The sequence below is a fragment of the Protopterus annectens genome, chromosome 7.part0 (genome assembly GCF_019279795.1).
Source record: "Protopterus annectens isolate FY-2018-M chromosome 7.part0, PAN1.0, whole genome shotgun sequence".
NCBI classification, from domain to species: domain Eukaryota; kingdom Metazoa; phylum Chordata; order Ceratodontiformes; family Protopteridae; genus Protopterus; species Protopterus annectens.
Genome location: NC_056739.1, coordinates 1,494,062,680 through 1,494,078,307, shown reverse-complemented (window position 1 = coordinate 1,494,078,307; position 15,628 = coordinate 1,494,062,680). Strand labels below are relative to the sequence as shown.

General features: G+C 41.2%; 1 protein-coding gene across 1 annotated transcript in view; it reads right to left on the bottom strand.

Annotated features, from left to right (window-relative positions):
• The window catches only part of CPNE9 (copine family member 9), a 2,305,657-nt gene that overhangs the window by 1,234,831 nt on the left and 1,055,198 nt on the right, over window positions 1-15,628 (bottom strand). Inside the window, exon 6 of the mRNA XM_044076409.1 lies at window positions 370-445. Coding sequence (XP_043932344.1) covers window positions 370-445 — 76 coding nt within the window. The remainder of the gene's footprint in view (window positions 1-369; window positions 446-15,628) is intronic.

Below are 15,628 nucleotides of genomic sequence, written 5' to 3'. Positions count from 1 at the left end.
GCAAAATGCATGCCATATGGGGAGAAAAAAAGATGCATTGTTTGTTCACTGAACAATGTCACGTAAAATAGGAAGCAAGATTATAATCCAGCATGAAACTACAAGTAGCAGACACACACTATAATAAACCAATGAATAATCTCTTGCAGAAGACTTGGGCTTTTCATTTGTTTGGAATAAACTGCGCTTGAAATTTGTTTATATGAAACCCATTCAAGTCAAACTGAGCTAAATATATTTTTTCTGTAATATATCATCATAAGGCAATAATTGTATTGACATCTAAATTATTTAATTAGTAGATCTCAGGTGTATAAAATGTTAAATTTCATATCAAAAATAGTGGAAGTGATCCATCCGAGGACTTACCTCATATACATTAAATTGGTTCTGTCCTCGAGATAACTCTCGATAACTTGTGGTAAATTCACCAATAAAATCATGGCTTCAGGAAGGCAGATGCATATGGAAAAATGTAGAAAACAGAAAAAAGAGGTAAAACTGAAACAAATGTTCTGTTCTTTTACATAAAGTCTGCTATCAAGATGTCAAAAGTAAAAAAAAGTAAGTACTGTATTGCAAAATGATGGATTTTAGAATACATTTAAGGGAATGGTTAAGTAAACTAAAACTTCATTTTAGAAAGCAGCAGCAAAAGCTAGAGCAGTAAAATATTCTACAAAAAGTCTGGTTACTTGTGTATTCTACCTCCACAGCCTTTCTGTGAAAGTGAGACAGAATGGATTTTTTATAGCAGATTAAGATTTATAGCCCAGGAGAGTAGTGTCTATGACCCTTATTCTCCTTGAAATGCTCTGCAGGCCCTGACTTGCATTTCATGGATTTCTACACAACATAGTTTGCCTTTCACTGAAGAAATAAATGAATATTTGAATGCTTGTTGAGAAACTGAAACATCTCCCTTTCTAAGAAAATGTTCCTTCAAAGAGATTTCACTACAACTGTCTTACAGTTTTCATTCTCACCCTTACACGTAGTACAACATTTGCAACCCAATTCCTCATATTCAGTCTAAGTACTACAAAATGGCATTGTTTTTAGTATTATACTTAAACCAAGAACTGCACTGTTTTCGAGACTAGAGAGATACTGTTACAGTGCAGCAAAGAAGGTTACTCAAACTTATAAACTTTTCTCTCTAGATACTGTTGAGAGCACTTGTGAAAGATTTATAGACCTGTTCAGCAAATGAATAATTAAGAAGTCTTTAGACCTAAGACACATTGACAGGAAATTCAGTCTCTGAGACTCAAGGTCAGGCTACAAAAACTTGCAGATTGAGCTTCGGAAACCACTTAAAACATTTAAAATGATATCAGCATTTAAAGCTATTTCTATAAATTATATAAAACCATGATTTTTGCCTATAAATTTGATTTTGAGGACTCTGCCTTTTTACCCTCTCCTCCTTGGTGACCAGTTCTTTCTAATACATGACAGATGTGTTATTTTCTTTAGAATGCTCATGTAATAAATTCCACTGTGCAACATAGCTCTCAAACTATAATTTGGAAAAAGGCCCCAAATTAGAGACAGTTTTCAAATAAAAGTACTATTAAGTTATAAAGTTGATAAACAGAGGATATGAATTCATATGTATTGTTTAAAGTAAAGAACCTTGTATTTGTAATGATTATAAGTATTACAAATAATAATTTATCACCTTTTCTCAAAAAAATCAAATTTAGAAGGGTCATAGCAAAATTTTGAGGCAAAATTAGGGACATCTCTAAAAATCAGATAGATGTATGCCAAAATAAAGATAGCACAAAGAAGAAGCTAAAACCAATGGAAAACAAATTAAAATCAGCTAATAACAAAACCCACAACCATGAACTCTCTGAATGTTGAAGTAAAACAAATATAATTAAAGAAAAACATTTTTTTCAGGGCATGCCTCCTTATACACCTACAGAGGAGAATCTTCTCCTCAGTTCCTGTACTTTAATTTACTGACTCCATGGTCACACAGTCATGGTGAAAGGGAAAACCAGATCCAGGGAGAAGACCCACAGATATGTATAACATACACTAAGTCAATTAAGAATCAAAAGCAGTCAGTTTAGCATACCCTCTGTGTTAACAATCATGAAGAAAGGATTCACAGAAAAATACAATGCAAACAAAACAGCAAAGCTGACAAACAGCTTTGATGATAGTACCAGTTATCTAAACACACTTCATAGTTACTGGACTAATGTAAAGCTTGATTTGAAGCAAATTCAGACCAAATAGGTAATAACGCTGCACTATGTCTTTAATGCTGGTGACACTGCTGCTGTTTTTGTTAATCCACAACAGGCCTGATGAAGGTTACATTGAATGTTCCAAGGCCTGTTTTCAATGTCTAAAGGGACTTTTGTTCTAATTGCTTTATAGTCCATACGATCACGACAAAAAATGCTCCTGTCTCATTGCATACTTTATGGACAGTAACAACACTTGCATTGTATGCCACTTATTTATTTTCTTACCTTCTTTGTTAAGTAAATAAGTGGGCTGGTTGAGGGACTATTTTCAGCCATAATAGCTGCAGTATGAAAAGGTACACAAGCTAAATCAACTTCATACAGACATACAATAGCAATATCGATCCTAAGGATGTATAATCCTCCAGTGCTGTATCATTCTAATCATCTCAGATTTGGAACTGGGAAGCAAAAGCCCCTGTTCTCAGCAATAAAACAAGAGGCAATGCACTGACCTCATAAACCATTAACATATAAATAGAAGTTATGTCCTTACCATAACGTTCCATGTGGAGTGTTCATCTCGCCTTTGTTCTTACACATGGGTTCGGAGCCGATCCTCGGCTCCGTGCCGGCCTCTTGCAAGCTCTGCATCAAGAAGAAGCTCGAGACAATCTAATACCCACAATCCCCCTCTGCCTTTACCTCAGATCTAGTTTGCAAGCAAACCAATCTACAGAATAGCACACTCATGCTCACATCACATATGTACAGAAAGAATCTACACATAACTATATATATATAAGCCAGACAGACATATAAAAAATATATATGTCAACTATGTACACAATATTGTAACAGTAGCAGAATGCTCCTGGCCAGGCATCAAAGAACGTTCTTCCTAAGGGTGGGAGGGTGGGACTGTAAGAACAAAGGCGAGATGAACACTCCACATGGAACGTTATGGTAAGGACATAACTTCTATATGTGATAGTGTTCAATCTCCCGCTTGTTCTTACACATGGGTAGCGCCCCTAGCTCCTTGTTCCTGAGGAACTCACGGGAGGACGTTCTTGAGCACAGTGGAACCAAAGGTTGCCCTGTCCCTAGAAACCTTGTCTACCTTATAATGAGAAATGAATGTATGTGGTTTAGACCAAGTAGCAGCTGCACAAATAGCGTCCAGTGGTAGGCGGGCTGCATGAGCCAAAGATGTAGACACTGACCTTGTGGAATGTCCTTTGGGTTTGTGTAACAGGGTTTGATTTGAAGAATCGTAGACATAGATTATACAATCCGTTAACCATTTAGAAAGAGTTCTTTGGTAACTGCAAGTCCTTTCCTGCTATCAGCAAAAGCCACAAAGAGTTGATCTGTTTTTCTGTGATCCTTTGTTCTATCCAAATAAAATCTTAGCTGTCTGTGAACATCTAATTTGTGTAACATATACTCCATTTTGTTGGAGTGGTTTTTGAAGAAAGTGGGTAATTCAATGGACTGATTAATATTGTTAATAGAGCACACTTTAGGGAGGAAGGATGAATTGGTTCGAAGAGAAACTCTGTCAGAGTGAAAGATCAAATACGGGTGCTTGATGAAAAGAGCCTGAAGTTCAGATACTCGCCTAGCGGAAGTAATGGCTACCAGAAAGAGAGTTTTCCAGGATAAAAATTTTAGTGAGCAAGAAGAGGCAGGTTCAAAAGGGGGCAACATTAATTTAGATAGCAACAAATTTAGGCTCCAAGGTGACGTAGGAGATCTGACCGGTGGTCTAATATGAAAAACTCCTTTTAAAAAGGCTTTACAAAGTCTGTGAGCCATAACAGGAGCTCCACATTCTTCCACATGGAAATTCGAAATGGCAGCCAATTGAACTCTTAGTGTAGCAGGAGAAGCACCCTGATGGAATAAGTCTGTTAAGAACTCTAAGATCTTATTCAAAGGAGCTATAAAAGGATCCACATGGTGTGTATTCGCCCAGAATACAAATCGCCCATTTGCTAGCATATGTCTTAGTAGTGGAAGCTTTATGAAGCCACCAAAATATCCTGGACTGCTGGTGACAAAAGATCAGACCTGGCTAAGTTAGAATTGGAGCAGCCAAGCTGCTAGATGGAGGGACAGAAGCGGGATGGGGAACCCCTGACGAGTGAGTCAATAGGTCTGGCTCTGGGTCCAGAATCCAGGGTCCCCGAATGCAGTGTATCTTCAGGAAGGGAAACCAAATTTGACGAGGCCAGAATGGGGCAATGAGGATTATCGTCCTGTGTAGGTTCTTGGCTTTCTGGAGAAACTTTGATATCAGAGGAAATGGGGAAAAGCGACAGGAGTCCCGGGGCCAATCGTGAACCAGTGCGTCCCTGGGGACTTCCCTGGAGGGTAATAGGGCAAAGTAGCTCCTGCATTTGGCGTTCATTGGAGACGCAAACAGATCGCAGGAAGGCTGGCCCCACGCGAAAAATCCTTTCGCTACTGACTGTTTTAGGGACCACTCGTGCGGTAACAGAATTGCTCTGCTGAGCCTGTCGGCTATGACGCTGGATGACCCCGGGATGTGCGTTATTAGAAAGCGACCCGTGGACTCCGCCCACTGCCAAATTCTCATGGCCTCTCTGCATAGCTGATAGGACTTGGTTCCCCCTTGCTTGTTTATGTACCAGACTACCGACATGTTGTCCGTCTGAACTGCAATAGTCCCTAGAGGAAGAAGGGGAGCAAAGTGTTGCAACGCTAGAAACACTGCCCTCAACTCTAGAACATTGATGTGCAGATTGTACTCCAAATTGGTCCATTCGCCTTGGACTGTCTGTCCCTGAAAGATACCCCCACCCTATCAGGGAAGCGTCCGTGGTCACTGTAACTGTATGGGTAGCACAAACGGTCTCCCTTGGGAAAGGTTGAACGCTTGAAGCCACCAGTTTAGATCTGCTTTGCATGTCTTTGTTATAAGAATCTCGTGTGTTAGAGGTAGTTGTTGAATGACCATTGTGCAAACAGCAGCCATTGTAGGACTCTCATGTGCAGCCTTCCCAGGGAATTGCAATCAGGGAGGCTGACATGAGGCCCAACACCTTTAGTACTAGTTTTGCAGGAGATTTCCTTGACAAGAGTAGAAGACGAATATGAGTCTGAAGTGATAATATCCTTTCTGGGGGAAGCCTCAGAATCAACTGACGTGTGTCTAACTCTGCTCCTATGAACAAGATGTTTTGTGATGGCTGAAGTAAGGATTTTCCGAAGTTTACAGAGATCCCTAGGTGAACACACAGTTGGAGAACAAAGTCTCTGGCCTGCAGTAGTTGACGCCTGGTGGTGGCCGAAAGGAGCCAGTCGTCCAGATACGGAAACACCTGGAATCCCTGGCGTCTCAAGTGAGATGCTACCACTGCCATGCATTTGGTGAAGACCCTGGGGGCTGAGGTCAGACCAAAGGGCAGGGCTCGAAATTGAAAGTGACTGGCTCCCAGCCGGAAGCGCAAATGATCTCTGGATGCCCTGGCCATTTTGATGTGGTAGTATGCATCCTGTAGATCTATTGAGCACATCCACTCGTCCTTCTGTAAGAATGGAAGGATCGATTGAAGCGTGACCATTCGGAACTTTTCTTTCTTGACGAAAGTATTGAGGTAGCTTAGGTCTAGAATGGGCCTCCAGTCCCCTGTTTTCTTTGGAACTAAAAAGAACCTTGAGTAAGTCCCGAATCCTTGCTGGTCCACTGGGACTGGCTGGATGACTCTTTTTTCTAGCAGCTTTGAAATTTCTAAAGCTGCTGGCTCTCGCAGATGGGGCGGTACATCTGGGAGTCTTCTCTTTGGGATGGGATGAGATAGGAAGGGTATGTTGTAACCTCTGGTAACCACGCTTTTTACCCACTTGTCTGTAGTTATATTTTGCCAGGCCTGAGGGTATAAAGCTAAGCGACCCCGACTGCCACCAGAGCAGGACAGTCGGGCCTCCTCTCAGGAGTGCTGGAAAGGTTTACCAGGGAGTGTTTCCCTGTCACCTTGATGTTGCGGACCCCCTCTGCCGCCAGGGCGGCGTCTTCCACCTCTGCTCCCTCCTCTGCCTCTAGAGGGGGCATCACCCTGTGTGCCTGAGAAAGACCCTTGGGGTTTTCAAAACCACATTTTTCCACCGCGTTGCCCTTTGGGGTACGGTCTGGTTGGGGTGGAAAAACGGACTCCGACAGCAGACAGAGTCTTTCCCTCTTGTTCACACCGGGTAAGGGTCTCCTTTACTTTGGGGCCAAAGAGAGTGGCACCGTCAAATGGGGCGTTGTAAAGGAAGACTTGAAGGCTTCCAAAAGGAGCATAGGCGCATCCAGGATTGTCTACGAAGAGCAATCGCTGAAGCTGCTGCCCTACTCGAACCTTCGGCTGCGAGGAAATCAGCCTCATGGACGAGTTAACAATCGATGTTAGGGTATTAAGTTGCGCTGTCACTTTCTCTGAGACAGCTGCATCTGTAGCACCCTGGAGGGTATCTCCCAACTCTTTGACTAGATCCCTCTGTAGACGTGTAAAGTGGGTCAAATAGTTCAGGGACCGCATGGAAAAAGCCGCTGAACTAAAAATGCGCTTCCGGTATCTATCCATCGTCCTAGAGTCTTTATTAGGAGGATGGATAGACGAAGAAGACTCCGACATCTCCTTTTTCGTGGCTGCTGCCACCACCATAGCGTCTACTGGAACTCCTTTTGTAAGGTAGGACTTATCCTGAGGTGCTGTGATGTACTTGTTAGGTTTCCTTGGAACAGGTTCCACTGTGTCAGGAGCCTCCCACGCCCTTCGAGCAATTAGTTCCATTAGTTCGTCGAAGGGCGGAGTGACCCAGGAGGAGGAAGGGCGAGCACCAAATGCCTTCAGCAGAACTGACTCATCCTCAGAAGGGGGAAGGGACTGCCAGTCACCTCTCTGCTTCAGGATCTCCAATATGTCCGAAAAAGAGACATCTTCTGAAGGTGACTTAGGGGACCCCTTTGACTCATCTAAGTCAGTGTCAGATGTCAAGGATTCCTGTGGAGAATCCAAGTGTCTCCTCTTACACAATCTCTTCCTAGGGACTTCCTCGTGGGGAGCATCCGAAGAAGCCTCGGAAGAAGAGGAGGCACCTCCAGGGGTGGCTGAGACACTGGTGCCCGACGCTTGGATGTGGCCGTGGGTGCAGATGAAGACAAAGGCCCTTTATGGGGAGGAGAAACTGCTTCCACTGATGTGGTTGTCTGGGTAGACAACACCTTCCTCATCAGGTCGAACGCCCCGGTCCCGCGATCAAGAGTCCCCGGTTCAAGAAATGGGAAGAATCCCGACACAGGCATCAAGGCATCGACCCCGAGGACGGAGCCGAATCGATCCGCGCCGAGGCCCCGAGGGGGAGAGTCGGAACCGACACGTCGGTTCGACTCTCAGCCCCGGAACCAAGAACAGACCATTGGCTCCGAGACTCCGGTACCGGGTCCGACGGAGTCGAGGTGAGGGGAACAGACCGAGAAAAAGACGGTTCTGGACCCGAGGGCTCCACAATCAGTAGATCAGCCTCTTCCGGCTCCAAAGACTGAATCGGTCTCGGAGGAGGAATGGATGGAGATACAGGAAGGCCTTCAAGTTTCGACACCAACTGGGTGGAAACCGAAATAAGTTTAGAGAGGGCCGAATGCTCCAATAACTTCTGCACCACGCGATCCACATCGACATCCGAAAGTTTGGAGGAAGAACGGGTCGAAGGAACCGAAGACGGAGCCGACCTCAATATGGCCGAAGGAGGGAGCTCCATCACCGGTTCCAAGACTCGAGGCTCAGGAACCGATACCAGTTGAACACTCGGCCCCGAAGTCTGTGGAACCGGTGATCTAACCTTTGAAGAAGAGCTCGGAGCCGATGACTTAGGCTCCGACGTCTTCGACTCCTTAGAGGACTTTGATGCCTGGTCAGAAGCATCCAGAGCCTCTTGGAAAGCCGGTTTCAATAGACCTCTGTCCATTAGTTTCCTGCACCTATCTGTCATGACCCTCCCACTAAAAGAGTGACAGATGGAGCAATCCTCTTGTAAGTGGAGAGGGCCAAGGCAGTAGACGCAGGAACTATGGTTGTCAGTGACCGACATTTTCTGGCCACACTGACAACGCTTGAAACCAGACTTTACCTTCTCAGACATTATAGGGAAGAAAGATAAATCCAGTAAAAAACAGTCAAGTCCGATAAAGTTAGTCAAAACCGATAAAATTGTCAAATCCGGTAAAAAATTCTTCTCAACTAGGTAAGATATGAAGGGTGTAGGCCCCGATAACAATTTGACCGATAATTAAAGTTAACGGTACCAATAAATTAACGGAACCACAACACAATCACACAGTTAACACTGAAAAATATCAAACAGACTAGTATCCTAATAAATATAACAATAAAAGTTATATCTTAGCTTAGAAACTCTCGAGCTAGCTCCCAACGATGCGTATGCAGCAGCGGCAAACTAGATCTGAGGTAAAGGCAGAGGGGGATTGTGGGTATTAGATTGTCTCGAGCTTCTTCTCGATGCAGAGCTTGCAAGAGGCCGGCACGGAGCCGAGGATCGGCTCCGAACCCATGTGTAAGAACAAACGGCGAGATTGAACACTATCACATCCATAGTTTTGAGCAACAATGGATTACTTTACCCCAAGAATTTTAGTTGCTCAATTTTTATAATTTAGTATGTTTGGTAATGATCTAATCAACATTTCATGGTATGAATCCAAATCAAGAATGCTAATTTCCTCCCTTCTATCTAAAACATTAGGGTAAGGTGTTAGAGAAGTACTGACAACTTGTATCTGGCAGCATAAATGTGGCACATCTTGTGGGTACATTGTGGGTACAGAAAGCAGGAACTACATAAGGAGTCAACGTGAATACTGATGGTAAGAAAGAAAATCAAGCTTTGACTATATGCTGACAAATTCTTAAACTGTATACAAAGTTGCTACTGATGTTTATGAAAGGAAAATCCATTACCAAAAGTTTATTTTTGTACAAAATGGATCTTTAGCCATTTTAATTATTTTTAACTATCTCTGTGATGGATCTTTCTTTATGATGTTACCTCCAGAATCAGCAACACTATTTTGAACAAGACCTGATTCGTGATTTGGAATGCAGTTTTTTTCGCAATTAGTTTTCCCTTTTCTCCCTTAATGTCTTTAGATACATAGGCACAGGCTTGTTTAGCTCATGTCTTCCAATCATCGCTTCTGGTACTAATTCTGAGTTTAACGTTTTACTCCTGACATTGCCTGCCTTGCACTTTAAGATTTGTAATGACTGAAAATAGCCAGGAAAGTACTTTTTTTCCTTACTACCTTGCCTCAAGTCAAAAGTCAGGATAATAGAAAATATTCTTCTTTTTGTCTTCTCTGTCATGCTAATGATTAAGGCCTCCATACTGCAGTGAATTTCTTGAAGATAGAAACTACCACAAATTTGGAAATAACCAAACTAGTGCTGTTTAGTGAATATGATCCTTCTGTTCTGAGACAAACTGATAAATTCTGTCTTCAGATAAGTTTACTTTGGGTAGAATGACTTGTATTGTTGAGTATTTGGTGAATGGCTGAATGATCAGTGTTTCTTTCTTACACAATATATGGGGTGAAGTACCAGGCCAGAGAAGTGCCTAGCATGTTCAGTACTGATATAACTCAATGTTCAGCAGTCAAAGGCTGATTTTTTTTAGTAGCAATCCATTTTACTTTGTGTGTCTACATTTTATGTAGCTTGTGAGGTGTAGTTCGACTTGCTTCAGGGGTACTTGAGGTCTTTCTAAAGTATATTTGCAACAGTACTCATTTTATTGCCCCCATCTAAAATAATCTTTTTTTGTATGCAGCATACCTATTCAGTGCAAGCTGTCAAGACACATTTTACCTTTAGCTGCTACCTCCCAGAGGAATTTTTTCCTGTAAGTGGCATGCCCCTTAGTCTATGTTGTAAGGCTCATTCTGCCTTTAGTGGCAATTGTGGATACTGCCGTTTGATCAGAGTCCCCCTTTTATCTTTGGAATGTGGAACTTGGATTATCCTGTCAGACTTGTTCTATTATTTGGTGCCAGTGCAGACAGTACTTTGCCCTCCCTTTTGTGAACAGATTAACAGACATTAGATAGCGTAAATTTTTTTCTTTCTTTTTAAATCAGTTAAAGCCATTAGGCACACACCTCTTTTTATGGGTGACCAAGGAGCATCATCGCCATCATCAATCCTTTCGTTCCTTTTTACATGGAATCAGGGTGGTGTGACAACATTAGCCACATATCTTGATTCAGTCCCACTGTCCCATTTCTTTGACAGTCAAGCCTTACTATTACTGGTCTTCTCACATGTAATCCATCTTTTGGTTGGAAATCCATGTCTCTTCTTGTATTCTTCATGCCTCTCCCAATAATCTTTAAAAAAATCATCTTCTGTTTTCCGGTACATGTGACTGAACCACTGTAATCTCTTTTCATTGATCTTCTTTGCAAATGGGCTTGGCTTCTGCTCTGATGTCCTCATTTCGTCATCTGTACCAAAGTGTTTCTTTTACTACCCATCTGATGAACTTCATCTCCATCAACGAAAGCTTCTACAGTACCTCTACCTAAATTTATGGCCTTTCAAGTGTTGTGTGCTATATAATATAATATATATATATATATATATATATATATATATATATATATGTGTGTGTGTGTGTGTGTGTGTGTGTGTGTGTGTGCATATATGTATATCTAGGGTTATTATTAAAATCTCAAAAGTGAAAAAAAAATGGTACTTATGAGCAAAGTGTTTCACCGAAAGTACACAACACCTAACAGCCCTAATGTCGAAAAACAGCTGTTAATGCCGAAAATGTCGAACGCAACATTTTCGGCACTTAACAGCAATCCCACCCTTCCCGTAGCTCCCTAACTAGGAAACCTAACATCCCGTTTATGCAGGGGGAGCAAGCCCCCCTGCACCCCCCTGTGGGGGGCTGCTCCCCCACACACCCCCAACTATATATTCCAACTCCGAGATAGCACTAGAGTGAGTAAAGCAATGTATTTCCCTTACCGCACTGTACCGTGATCCCTGTACATAATCGAACATTATATTTGCGAATGCACAGACCATTCGCAAATATTCCATTCGATTACGTGGCTGGCATACATATGAACTATTCGAACATCTGTAGTTTGAATAGTTCATAGGTGTGCAATGCTATGCCGACTTTTTAATAGTAAACCATATATCTATATATATATATCTATATGGAATCACTACTCAATCTCGAAATTCCACAATCCCGAGACTCTGTATCCCAAGGACCAGAATCTCGAGACTGCAGAATCTCGAACATAAAAAAAAAAAAAAAAAAACATTTTCTAACATATATGCAGGGGGACAAGTCCCCCTGCACCCCCCACACCCTCTGCAACTTAAATATACCAACTCCAAGATCGCACTACAGTGGAGTGAATGCCAAAATAGTGTTGTGCAGAGAGGAACGGAAACTTTGCCGTTCACTCCACTGTTGTGCGATCTCGGAGTTGGTATATTTACATTGCAGGGGGCTTGCCCCCCTGCACATACATTAGAAAATGTTTATTTTTCTTGTTTACTTTTCTTTTTTTTTATGTTCGAGATTCTGGTTCTCGGGATTCAGACTCTCGGGATTGTGGAAGTTTGAGATTTAGTAGGGATCCCATCTCTCTCTCTCTCTCTACACACACACACACACACACACATATATATATATATATATATATATATATATATATATATATATATATATACACATACATAAACACACACACACACACACACACACACACACACACACACACACACACACACACACACACACACACACACACACACACACACACACACACACACACACACACACACACACACACACACATATATTTATTGTGTGTATTATGCATACATATGCATAAAGCACTTGATATTATGGGATGGTGGAGTGTGCAGGTGGGATTAAACCAAATAAAACCACATAGTCTAGGTTTGTTTCATTCAGATGTTTTCTGAGTGCCAATACATATGTCTTTCCAGAAATATGTAAGTAACATATTATTCCAGAATATTTGAGACCATGATCCTATCCTTCATTTTACTTCCATCCTTCAGTATGAACTAACAAGGTGGTAGAGACTCATTTGGCATGCTAAAAAGTTAGAAGATCATATGCAAACATTGTGAGATGTCCTAGATTAATTTCCACATCTGGGATCTTTCCCAATGTATTTAATCCTTTTCTCAGAGCCACTCTTTCGGGCTCCACAGCCAGAATGAAAAATAAAAAGGCAAGCAGGCATCTTTGTTAACTCCTCAAAAATGGAAAAGGATAATGCATCCTAACTCTCGCTGCTACAGATGAGCCTGCATATATTCACTGTGTGATTTAATGAAGGGGATGGACAGTTAAAGTGTTGTCGGACAGGAAAAACCTATGGTAGTGTACAAAGAAGTGCACATGGTATTTTCAATGGGTGCCTTCTTTGAGCTACCATACAATTTATTATGTATTCTGCCACACTGTCCTCCCTTTAACTCACTTGATTAGCGGAACCCAGAGAGGGATAAATATAGTGAAGCATAAAGACCATGCAGCCATATAGATGATACAGTCTAAGTTTTGATGAGAAATTTGCATGTAACTGTCATGTTTCAAAGGATCTTTCAGAGGTTTTAGCAGTGGTAAGAGAAACACCTGTTTCTACAAGGGAGGGGTTTGGTCCACTGTTATTGTCTGGCATACTACCATAGAAATCCCAGGGCCTTGGGTAAAAACAGTTTTATGTACTACAGGAGGGATACCATTCTCAAAATGGAAACAAGCATCTCCTCCTTTGTAAAAAGCACATTCAAAATATCCAAAAATGACACTACAACACTGCAGGATCAAGAACTAACAAAGGACACTTTCCATATCCATATAGCATTTTTTGGAGTTACACATTCAGTATAATCTTTGGTCTCATCAGAAAAAAGTTGATATTTTAGAAAATGCCACTTCCAAGTTAAAATGTGGGTATCTGGCAATAATGCTGCATCTACTGTAGTACAGACTCTTACCCTCCCCATCTAATATAATCTACAATTCTCTGTTATTTCAGCTACATATAGGAGCTAGCTTTCATTCTTTTTATCTGTAAGAGTTAAGGGTCTGAAATTCCTGGCTCTAGATCTGCACTTCCTAGCTAATCTTAAATACACTTGAGATGTTACATTTTGGTATTGCATACCCAATGTCTCCATAGTTATTTCAGTTTTCTTATTTATGAGTTCTTGCATTTGGCCTTTATTGTTGTAGATAAATAAAATGTATCTTAAGAGATGACTCCTGCTGCTGAACCACTCTATATTCATCCTGTAGCTTGATGGGATCTAAATTCTAGGATCTACAGAATCTATTTCCCAGGTTTGGATATGGGATGCACATGCCATCCCTTCATAGGCTTATGCAAGCTCAGTAGAAAATCTAGTATTGCTTTAGAAAAATCCAGTCTCCTTAGACAGTAGGAAAGAGCTCTGTGCTGTACTTAATCAATTTATTTTTATTTGTTTGAGTTAGTAAACCAGATAAAGGAGCTAGTAAAAAAATAGCATTTTCTGGTATGACCTGGTCCAAAAGATAGTCGCATACAAGTGTTGTATTTGCATTAAGCATACAGATGTTATAGTTACAAAGAATAAACAGAATATGATCAGAAACAAATCACCTGAAATGGAAAATCACAGGTACATATTAATATAGGTTTAAAGGGTGCCTATTCCTTTGTAATACAACATGTACAAAAGAACAAATGATATATATGAACTAACAGAGCACGCTAATGTTCTAAGGAGGCAGTCACAGCTGGAAGCAATATGAGATTGTGTGGTGATGAGAAGCAAAGCATTAAGAAGAGGCATCTGGAAAACAAAGGTATATTTAACTTTTGTCTAGAAAGTAAAGGCACTTTGATAGTTTAAGCAAATATTGTTTAAGTTTCTTTTGGAATTTAGGGAGGCTGTCATTCTTCCTCAGTTTGACAGGTAGATAATTCCATGTAGCTGGAGCAGTTTAGAAAAGGCTTAATGGTACTGGGAGTATCTTTTAACAAATAAAAAATGTTATTCATTTTAGCAATTATACTCTCCAGATTTCAGTGTTCTCTCATTGTTCAGCAACCAAACCGCATTTTAATGTACAGTGTAGTCTGCATTAATAGGATTATGACACAACAGAGGTCTTAGATTAGCCAGAATTGATTTCTGCTTGTCAGACTGGAACTTGTGTCACTTTCTGGCATCTACTTTCTATTTTCCAAGGGTACCTTACCTTGCCCAACCTTCAATAAGAGTCTGAGTTCACCTTCACAGGTGGAACAGGTGCCCCACCTCTTTCCCTTTTCCAGGGTGGTTTCCTTCTTATAAAGTCTCTTAAAGCGACTTAGTCTTCTTCCACTTGTGTGATTCATGCTTTTCTGCTCATCTTACAATATTTTTCCTCTTAATATTGCAACCTCTTGCCTTATCATTTGCTTTGTTCTTAGTCCTACTCCAGTTTTATGTGGTCAGGTAAGTCTTTGACTACTAAATACTGATCCAGACTTGCAACCAGGCCCTTAGATCCCCTCAGTATTGGTTCTCATCAGTGGTAGAATGCCTGGGCTAGAAAAAAAAATATTATTCAAACATTCAGCTTAGGGCCAGATCTTACCCTCTCAAACTGTACTCCTTTCTGTCTAAAGTGACAAAAAGACTGTGGGAATTACCATACCTTCCAGTATTGAGAATATTAATGGCAGGTTACGGTAAATTCAGCATTGGCCCTTCCTGTCCAATTCTCTTCCTAAAACCAGGCAGAATACTTCTCAACATAAAGTTCTTAAGATAACCTTCCTTAACATAAACAGCATCAGCAATATGTAGACATCCCCAGAATCTTGGATTTTGTAGGATGATCCTTGTATCATTGCTATAGCTGAAAGATGATACAGTAAACTCTCAGTTAACCAGAACTCAAGTAACCAGCACTCCCAAGCAACAAGCAAAAAAATATAGAAGAAATACAGTACAATTTTCATGTGTTGCACTTTCTGTTTTCCTCCCACAGAAACATAGCCTATGTTTTTAGAGTTTTAGAGGTTTTAAAAAGCAAGATAGGAAACAATTCCCTCTCTCCCCAACCTAAGAACAAGTCAAAACAACAAATAGTATACGGTACAGTATTAGTCAGGCCTATTTTTAATAGTGACTCTCAAGCACCCAGACAATTTTCTTACCATAGCATTCCATGTTTGTTGTCCTTTATCTCGCCTTCCTTCTTTCTGGTTGGGTTCGGAGCCGATGTCGGCTACGACTTGGCCACTTCTAAGGCTCAAAGAGTCCTTACTGGCTCGAGGCTAGCCCCTT